Source organism: Plecotus auritus, assembly GCF_963455305.1.
Source record: "Plecotus auritus genome assembly, chromosome: 15".
Lineage (NCBI taxonomy): Eukaryota > Metazoa > Chordata > Mammalia > Chiroptera > Vespertilionidae > Plecotus > Plecotus auritus.
This window is the reverse complement of record NC_137781.1, coordinates 2894858-2905086: the sequence shown is the minus strand read 5'-3', so window position 1 is coordinate 2905086 and position 10229 is coordinate 2894858. Positions and strand designations below refer to the sequence as shown.

Here is a 10229-nt window from a genome sequence, read left to right as displayed (position 1 = left end):
AGGCCGGGAAGACGGCGCCCAGTCCGCCTGGCGCGCGCACCCGCAGCGCGAGCTCGCCAGAGCTCCCCCAAGAATTGCGCTCTCCTCACGGTTCAGAGATCGCGCTTTGGAACTTCAGTTTCGCTCCTGGAGAAAGAGCAAGCCCTCAGGTGGGTGGGGAGCCAGGAGGCCGGGAGCCGGCGGGGTTGAAGAAGCCCTTGTTGGGCGGTTGCTTTAAGGAGCCGAGAAAGTTGGTGTGAAGACGCGTAAGCCGGAGAGCCGCGGGCATCAGCGCAGCGCGCATCTTCTGGGGGGACAGGAACGGGCGCCCCGGGGAGGGTTCCCCGAGCGGGCGCGGGTGCCGAGGCGGGAGCTGGGAAGGGTTCCCGAGCCGGGGTTCTGCTTGGCCTGCCCAGCGGGGTCCGCTCCCAGCGCCCGCCTGGCAGGCACGTGAGCGCACGGGTCAGGCGTTTCTGGGGAACGGAATGCGCCCTTTAAATCCCTCGGCGCTCCTGCTACTTACTCACTTGGCCACACACAGTGGAATTACATGGATTCCTGTGGCCAGCTTTTTCCAGGGACGTGGATGATCACATCCTTGGGCTTACAGACCCGGGCCTGGGCCTGGGGCTCCTCCTTGCGGGGGGCCTGGCTGGCCTGCTGAGCTCGAACGTAGGGGATGTGGATGGCTCCCAGGAAGAGAGAACAGGAGGCTGTTAGCCCTGTGGTCAGCAGCTCTGTCCTGAATACAAGGCAGTTCCTTGTCCCCTAAACCATGTGGGAAAGGCTGGGGCTTGCCTGTCGGCGGCCATGGGGTCTTCGGTCCAGGCCCCAGGATCAAGCGCTGGGGCCGGGAGGTGGCCTGCAGCTGGGATGCCAACTCTCACATGACCGCTGGTGAGGAGTCAGTCTCGCTGGAGACAGAGGAGGTGAAAGCGCTCGGGAACTTCCCAGGACACGGAACATCTGCCCGTTACCGCAAACGGAGTTTTGCAAACACTTGCGCGCAGTCGTTCACGCCCGTGTGAGGTGGGGGTGATTTAGGGATCTCCGCTTCTCAAGGTTAATGTGCCCCCGAAAAGCCAAGGCTGATACTGGTCGTTGAGACGGTCCCACCCGCCTGGGGCTTGGCCGAGGTCTGAGGGCGTCAGGAATGATGGGGGCAGAGGGAGGCCAGGGGTATCCACACCTGAGACAGCTGGGACAGGGTTTTTTTGTGTGTGTGTTTCTTTGTTAATAGTTGTATTGATTTCAGAGAGGCAGCGAGAGGGGGAGAGAGAGAGAGAGAGAGAGAGAGAGAAACATCCATGATAAGAGAGGATCATGGATCGGCTGCCTCCTGCACGCCCCACACTGGGGATGGAGCCCACAACCCGGGCATGTGCCCTGACCGGGAATCCAGCTGTGACCTCCTGGTTCACGCTCAACCTCGGAGCCACACCGGTTGGGCCTGGGTCAGGTTTTGAACTGGAGGCCCGGCGGTCCGATGTATGTTTTGGAAAAATCACGGAGGTCGTGTGATAGGGGGCAGCTAGCCGGCTGCAGAAAGCCACTCACTGCGTATGCGTAGCCCTGCGTCGGAGAGGTGGCTGCCCTACAGCAGTGCAGGGACCCTTCATGGGTGAGGGCTCGCTAGGTGAGAGTGGGAGGCGGGCGGGGGGTGTCTCTGTTTGTGATGGTTGCACCTGGGGGCTGGTGGGAAGAGCCAGGAGCCGTCTCAGGACTCCCACGGGGGTGTCTGGGCACCTTTGCCACGTCAAGGGAGACCAGAATGTCGTTGGACACAGTGGTCTGTCTGGGCTGCAAATGAGGACTTGGGAGTCACCTGCTCAGGGGTGAGAACCTCGTGTGCTGGTTGGATTTTCCGGAGTTTTGGTTCTGGATTTTGTCTTTGTTGCCAACTGTGCTTTCCCCTCCCCCCATTCCCCCCGCCCCGGGAACCAGCAAAAGTCAGGACTCATGTCCTTGGACCTGGGAGGAGGCAGGCACAGGGTCCTGGTCTGGGGAGGGGGATGTGGATGCTCCTACCTGGGCTTGGGGGCGGGGTGGGGGGGGTACACGGACACACGTCCCTGGGCCTGAAGGGGCCGCACGTCAAAGGCACCTACGTCGGGTGCAGGCTCCTCCCCGGCCCAGGCCCTGGTCGGGGCTTGTGCAGGAGGCAACCAGTTGATGTCTCTCTCACATCGATGTCTCTGTCTTTCCCTCTCTCTCCCACTCTCCCTAAGAATCAGTGGGAAAATATCCTACGGTGAGGATTAAAAAAAAAAAAAAAAAGAATCAACCAATGAATGCATCAATAAGTGGAATAACAAATTGATGTCTCTCTCTCTCTCTCTCTCTCTAAAAAAAAAAAAAAAAAATCAATAAAGCCCTAGCTGGTTTGGCTCAGTGGATAGAGCGTCGGCCTGTGGACTGAAGGGTCCCCAGTTCAATTCCAGTCGAGGGCACATCCCGGTTGCCGGCTCGGTCCCCAGTGGGGGGCGTGCAGGAAGCAGCCAATCAATAATTCTCTCTCATCATTGATGCTTCTGTCTCTCCCTCTCCCTTCATCTCTGACATCAATAAAAATATATTTTAAAAAAAGAAAGAAAAAGGAGGCCTTTCTGTGGTGCCGTTCGGAAGTGAGGGTCCCCCAGGGTGCAGAGGAACCTTGCAGTTTGCTCGTAATTCATGGTGCTTTCTCTCCGGCTGGCCCTAGTGAGCGAGTGGCGGCAGACCATGCATCTGGAGAAGGAAGGCGGCGGGCTGAGCTCCGGCAAGCTGGAGGTGGAGCTCCATCAGACGTCCGCTTCCCCGCGTGCTGGCCTGGGACTCGCCGCCAGCAGCCGCCGGCCACAGCTGGGAGCCGGTGGGGCCGACTCCGAGAGCCCCTATCCCCAGGAGGCGGCCAGGCAGAGCTGCTGGGCTCCTGGGGGCCAGGATTATGGTTCCTTCCTCACGGAGCAGAGGTGAGTTTAAGATGGTTTTAGCGCCCGGCTGGCGTGGCTCAGGGGTTGAGCATCGAACCAGGAGGTCAGGGTTCGATTCCCAGTCACGGCACAGGCCCGGGTTTCCAGCTCCATCTAGAGTGGGCCGTGCAGGGGGAAGCCGATGGATGATTCTCTCCGATCATGGATGTTTCTCTCGCTCTCGTCCTCAACCACGGGGCCACACGGGCCAGACAGAACTCCAGCTTTTTTGCTGCGGAGACTGAATGTAGACCCTCGCTCGCTCGCGTCTTGAGGGCGCCCCCTGCTGGCGGGAATGGCACCCGTTGCCCGTGCTGCTCTGTGAGTCTTCCAGGTCTCACTCGCCTTTTGCGCCCCGTTCTGCAGCTCCAGGCCCCGGGAACCCTACTGCACAGAAAGCACGCCTCTGCTGGGCAGCCTCTCCCAGGAGAAGGGGTGAGTGTCCCCCTCCCCGCGAGAGGAGGGCCTCTCCGAGCATTGCCCGAGGCTCGCAGCCAGAGGCCTTCTTCCTGAGACAGGAACTTGTCCCTGACGTGTGTGTGGTCTCTCCGCCCTTTACTGTCAACTCCAAGGTCATGGTTTTTGTTTGTTTTGTTTTTTGTTTTTTAAAGATATATTTTTATTGATTTTTTACAGAGAGGAAGGGAGAAGTTAGAAACATCGATGAGAGAGAAACATCGATGAGAGAGGAAGGGAGAAGTTAGAAACATCGATAGAGAGTGAGAAACATCGATGAGAGAGAAACATCGATCAGCTGCCTCCTGCACACCACCACCTGGGGATGTGCCCGCAACCAAGGTCCATGCCCTTGACCGGAATCGAACCTGGGACCTTTCAGTTCGCAGGCCGACGCTCTATCCACTGAGCCACACCGGTTTCGGCCAAGGTCATGGTTTTTGTTTGTTTTTAATATGTTTTTATTGATGTCAGAGAGGAAGGGAGATGGAGAGAGAGAGAGAGAGAAACATCTATGATGAGAGAGAATCGTGGATCGGCTGCCTCCTGCACGCCCCACACAGGGGATCGAGCCCATAACCCCAGGCCTGTGCCCTGACCGGGAATCGAACCCTGACCTCCCGGTTCACAGGTCGATGCTCACCCCCTGAGCCACGCCGGCCGGCCTAGCTCATGTTTCTTGAAGGCCCACAATGCATTTTGAAGATCCGAGTGAATTCAGACTTGCCTGGACCCAGTTGTCCTGTGATGTCCGTCCGTAGGGCCAGGCCCAGCCCCTCGACGTGTGTCCTCGCTTTCGAAGCCAGGATGGAGTCCGCATGTCCCACGCCAGCATGCGATGTGGTCCTGTGCTGGAGACGGACCTCGTCTCGGGACAGTGACCCCCGTGTTGCTTTCCAGGGCGCGGTGCCTGCCCGTCTACCACCCGGAGCTCATCACGGCGGAGTCCTGGGACCTCGGCTCGGCCGAGTGGGAGGGCAGGTCGCTGCTGGGCAGTGAGGCGGCCGGCTCCACCAGATCCGCCTCCTCGGACAGGGGGGACCTCCTGGAAGGAGCCCCGGTCCCGTTTCACCTCTCGAAGCTGAGGTAGGAGCACCCGGGGCCCCATGTGGTCCAGGGGGACTGGCCTGGGACGGGGCCGGAGGGTCTCGCCCTCCCGACGCCCTTCTGCCCGGCAGGTGAAGGGGAGGGGCAGGGTGTCACGCTCCCAGGAGGACGTGTCGGGTGGCGGGACCGTGGTCACTGCTTTGTCCCTTGGGATCCCATATGGACATGGGTTGGAAGGAAGGGCCCTGTTGAGGCTGACGTGTTTGCGAGCGGCATCTCCAGGGACAGGCTGAGGCTCGGGCCAGGACCCCGGGTCCTCGTTTGGGATCTGAAGCAGCTGAGGGACCCGCAGGGCCAAGCAGGTCTGTGCAACTGTCTCCCCATCGCCTGGTGTCCCCACCTCCTTCCACAGCCTCCCGTGGGCCTCCACTCCCATGGGGCTCCACTCCCATGGGCTGTGGGAAAGCCCCCGGGTCGGTGAGAAGGCCCCCAGCAAGTGTCACTGTTTCTCTGCATCAGGGGTCAGTCTTTGCTGAAGTTTTGAAAATATATATATTGTTAATTTTTTAAAATATTTTTAAATGTTTTTATTGATTTCAGAGAGGAAGGGAGAGAGAGAGAGAGAGAGAGAGAGAGAAATATCCATGATGAGAGAGAATCAGAATCATGGACCGGCTGCCTCCTGCACGCCCCCCACTGGGGATGGAGTCCGCAACCCGGGCCTGTGCCCTGACCGGGAATCGAACTGGGATCTCCTGGTTCATAGGTCAGTGCTCAACCACGAAGCCACGCCGGCCGGCCACGTGTAGCTTCTTTATGACTAGAGGTCTGGTACATGAAAATTCATGCACTGGAGGGGAAGGTCCCTCAGCCCGGCCTGCCCCCTCTCACAGTCCGGGAGCCCTCAGGGGCGGGACGCGACTCGGAGATCAGAGGAAGGCAACGCCCCATCACACCTCTGCTGCTGCCACTGCCGGCAGCCCAAGCCTCGGCCGGCCCTGGTTAACCTGCACCTCCGGTGACTCTGGGCGGCTGGGTAGCCGCCATCCGAGGCTTGCCTGTGCCTCAGGCCGGCCTTGGGTGGCTGGGGGGCGGAGGGGACTGGGGGACTCTGGAGGCAGGCGCGTGGAGCGGCCGGACCCACCTGTGGGGCTGAGGGGACTGGGCACCACCATCTTGTGGCTGTTGGCGCCGCCATCTCTGAGGGCGTGGCAGTCAATTAGCATATTCCCTCCTTATTAGATAGGATGACTGGCCTCCACCCTCTCCCAGGCCTGACAGATGATTGGCTAATCATCCCTGAGGCAGGAGGTGACAGGCCGGCGTGTGGCCCTTCCTGTTACGGAGAGAATCCAAACAGGAGGTCCGAGGCCCCTCCCCAGGGCCTCCCGGTGGCGCCTGAGGTCTGGCGCGCTGGGCACAGGCGGACAGGACGGCCATCGTGACGCAGACCCGCCTTTTCTCCCACAGGCGCTGTGGGCGGTGGCTGAAAGTCACGGGCCTCTTTGTCTTCGTGGTGCTGTGCTCGGTGAGTCCCACCCCGGGGGTGCGGGAGAGCTCCGTGGAGGCGGTGCTAAGGGCCTGGGGGTGGGGCCTGGGGGTGGGGCCTGGGGGCAGGGGCCCCAGCAGAGCTCCACGTCACCCAGCGGAAGCCCCGGCGATCTGGCTTTGCTCCGCAGAAGGTGACGAGCTGGCCCCTGGGTCTCCCCACTCCCTCAGTGGCTCCCCAGGCTGTGCCTCAGCCCCATGCAGTAGCACCCTTTACTGGGGGGCCCCGTCCAGGGGTCGGGGGGGCCCGGCATGTCCTGGGACCCTTTAGAGGTGGTGCCCTGGGCCTCAGCCAGGCTGGACCATGTTGTGAGGGGGGTTTTTGTTTGTTTTTAATTATGTTTTTGTTGCTTTCAGAGAGGAAGGGAGAGAACATGGATGTCTCTCTCTCTCGAGCCCTCTCCCTTCCTCTCTGAAATCAATAAAAATATATATTTAAAAAATAATAAGGTCGCTGAAAATAGCAGGATGGATCAGAATTTGATTCTCATATCTAAGAAGGGCTATTCGGAGTCTGCTGGTGGATGTGGGGTACATCAAGCAATACCATTACCATACCCCTGTTTTATTTTATTTTTGTTAATCCTCCCCCAAGGTTATTTCCCATTGATTTTTAGGGAGAGTGGAAGGGAGTGGGAGAGAGAAAGAGAGAAACATCAATGTGAGAGAAACACATCTATGGGTTGCCTCCTGCACAGGCCCTGACCAGGGCCCTGCCACCGAGGTACATGCCTTTGACCAGAATCGAACCCGGGACCCTTTTGGTCCGTAGAACGACGCTCTAGCCACTGAGCCACACCGGCCAGGGCTCCTCCCCCCCGTTTTCAGCTGTTCCCCATCTTCGATGAGCCCTGTCCCACTTACCCACAAGCCCTTGCTGGTCATTGCAGGTCTCATTCAGCCTGTATCCCGACGAAGGACGGCTCTGGCAGTTGCTGGCCGTGTCGCCGCTGGAGAGCTACTGTATCTAAACCGTAAACCGTGCCGGGACAGGAGGTGGACGGTGGCCCGAGGCTGAGAGTCACAGAGCAGAGAGACACCCACACCCAGTCCCAGGGGTCCCCCAAGGTCACCGCCCAGGCCACAGGACGCTGAATGGAAGACGAGGCTTGGGGACGGGACAGAAGGGGAGGGAGCTGTGAGAGCCCACGTGGGGCAGGCGGTGGCGAGGGTCCCCGCGCGAGGTCGTGAAAAGGCGGACGTGTGCGTAGGATAGACGTTGGAGTGTGTGCGTCAGCTCCGCGGACCGTGTGGGCTCAACACCTGTTTCCCGGTTCTGGAGGCTGGACGTCCAAGGCCAAGGTCTTGCTGGGCTGATGGGTGTCTGGTGAGGTCTCTCTGGGGTATCGTAAATCGGCGAGTGAGACACGAGACCCCTTAATGAGCCAGTTCACTAGGAGGTGTTAATATTGCCCGCGGCCCAGCGGGAGGTGTTCCTTCCAAATCTCTGAGCGAAGACACAGAGGAGGTTTCCCGTGTGTATACCTTTCGGGCTCTTGGTCTGCAGATTTTACCAAGGGCTCTGTGTGAGGTGTTGTGACAGACAGTTTGTAATCCTGGATACGTGAAGAACAAACATTTGGCATAAGAATATGGGAATTATTATCAGTACTAGAGGCCCAGTACACGGGAGAGGGGGGTTCCTCAGCCCGGCCTGCACCCTCTCCAATCTGGAGCCCCTGCCGGCCTGATCGCCCCTAACCGCCTCTGCCTGCCGGCCTGATCCCCCTAACTGCTCTCCCCTGCTGGCCTGATCCCCCTAATTACTCTCCCCTGCCGTCCTGATCACCCTAATTACTCTCCCCTGCCGGCCTGATCCCCCTAACTGCTCTCCCCTGCTGGCCTGATCACCCTAATTACTCGCCCCTGCTGGCCTGATCACCCTAACTGCTCTCCCCTGCCGTCCTGATCACCCTAATTACTCTCCCCTGCTGGCCTGATCCCCCTAACTGCTCTTCCCTGCTGGCCTGATCCCCCTAATTACTCTCCCCTGCCAGCCTGATCCCCCTAACTGCTCTCCCCTGCCGTCCTGATCACCCTAATTACTCTCCCCTGCTGGCCTGATCCCCCTAACTGCTCTCCCTTGCTGGCCTGATCACCCTAATTACTCTCCCCTGCTGGCCTGATCCCCCTAATTACTCTCCCCTGCCAGCCAGATCACCCTAATTACTCTCCCCTGCCGGCCTGATCACCCTAACTGCTCTCCCCTGCTGGCCTGATCCCCCTAATTACTCTCCCCTGCCGGCCTGATCACCCTAATTACTCTCCCCTGCCGGCCTGATCCCCCTAATTACTCTCCCCTGCCCCTAACTGCTCTCCCCTGCCTGCCTGATCCCCCTAATTACTCTCCCCTGCCAGCCTGATCACCCTAATTACTCTCCCCTGCCGGCCTGATCCCCCTAACTATTCTCCCCCTCTGTCCTGTTTGCCCCTAACCGCCTCTGCCTCGGCCCCTGCCACTGTGGCTCTGTGCAGAAGGATGTCCAGTCTAATTAGCAGATTACCCTTTTATTAGTATAGATTAGTCCATTACGTTAGATGGCTAGCTTGCAGGGCCAGACAGTTAAGTTTTGATCTTTTTCTACTATTCAAACTAAAACAGTTATTTTATAGAATAAAAGACTGTCTAAAAAAGAGAGAGTTTACAGAACAAGGGACTGTCTAACAATAGCAGAGAATTTCAAACGGCAGTTTTCCTACACGATGGAGGCTGCCGTGCTTCATCACTTCCCGGCTTGCAGACAGCCGCCTTCCTGTTTCATCCGCCCAGGTGTTTCTTGGTGCTCTGTGTGGCGTGAGGGAAAGCTGTCTGATGTCTCTCTCTCTCTTTTGAAAACATTTTTTATTGATTGATTTTAGAGAGAGGAAGGCAGGGAGGGAGGGAGAGAGAGAGAGAGAAACATCAATCTGTTGTACCTCTAATGGATGCGTTCATCCTTTGGTTCTTATGTGTGCCCTGACCGGGGATCGAACCCACAACCTTGGTGTGTCGGGATGCTGCTCTAACCAACTGAGCTGCTCGGCCAGAGCTGGTGTCTCTTCTTTTTTTTTTAAAAAAAAAATACATTTTTATTGATCTCAGAGAGGAAGGGAGAGGGAGAGAGGAAACATCAGTGATGAGGGAGAATCCTCGATCAGCTGCCTCCTGCACACCCCTTACTGGGGATCAAGCCCCCAATCCGAGCATGTGCCCTGACCGGGAATCGAACCGTGACCTCCTGGTTCATAGGTCGATGCTCAACCACCGAGCCACCCCAGTTAGGGCTGGCATCCCTTTGTATAAGGTCACTAATCCTGGCAGGTCAGGGCCTCACTGATGGCCTCAGTTGCTCCCTTAGAGCCCACCCACCCCCCATCTCTAGACACAGCCACGCAGGAGGGCCAGGCCTTGGACGTGGATTTTTGGAGGGACACGGGCACTGGGTCCATAGTCCTGAGGGAAAGCTTGGAGGTGAGCGTAGGGAGGGGTTTGTATACATTTGGTCAGAGGTGGGCAGTGTTGCTGTTGGTGGTTGCCATGGTAGCCTCTCTCCCATCCGGGGTTGCTAACCTCTCCCAGGGCTGGAGAAGCGGGTAGACACCAGGCCTCTCCTTGCTCCGTGCTCACCTTAACGTCCCCCAGCTGCGAACCTCAGCAGCCGATCCGACTCCACGCTGCTCCAGGTGGACCTGGCGGGGGCCCTGGTGGCCGGCGGCCCGAGTCGTCCGGGAAGAGAAGAGCATGTGGTGGTGGAGGTGACGCAGGCCAGTGCTCCCGGCTCCAGGCGGCGGCCCCAGCAGGTCCTACTTCTAAGTTACTGGGAGGGAATTGTGAAAACTCACCCCGGCGCTGTATACACCGACTTTCCTCCCGAATGGATCAGGCGGGGAGCCACAGGCAGGGAGGCCGTTATCCGGCGAGCCCTTGCCTTTTTGCTCCGTCTCCGAAATTCTCTTTTTCCCCCTTTTCTCTATGTCAGTTACCAAACTCTGGCCATTTCAGGAATATCAAGCGTGTGAGTTTTTTTTTTTTACTGAAACCTTATAAACTAGGAAGTACCTTTTCGTTGTTGTTAATCCTCACCGGAAAATCCTATATAATAAAAGTGTAATATGTTAAGTGTCTGACTGTTGGGTCGACCGCTCGACCAGTCGCTATGATGTGCACTGACCACCAGGGGGCAGGCAATCAGACCGGTAGGTTAGCTTGCTGCTGGTGTCTGGCTGATGGGGACTGGGCGAGAGGGCCGGACATGCCCTGGAGCCCTC

The 10229-nt window shown here is 58.3% G+C and overlaps 1 protein-coding gene across 1 annotated transcript in view; it reads left to right on the top strand.

Moving 5' to 3' along the window:
* The window catches only part of OCA2 (OCA2 melanosomal transmembrane protein), a 38888-nt gene continuing 28659 nt past the window's right edge, over positions 1-10229 (top strand). Inside the window, 8 exon segments of the mRNA XM_080651689.1 lie at positions 1-149; positions 2681-2930; positions 3265-3280; positions 3283-3365; positions 4287-4472; positions 5904-5961; positions 6872-6944; positions 9604-9761. Of these exon segments, the coding sequence (XP_080507815.1) occupies positions 2701-2930; positions 3265-3280; positions 3283-3365; positions 4287-4472; positions 5904-5961; positions 6872-6944; positions 9604-9761 (804 nt within the window). The 5' untranslated portion in view covers positions 1-149; positions 2681-2700.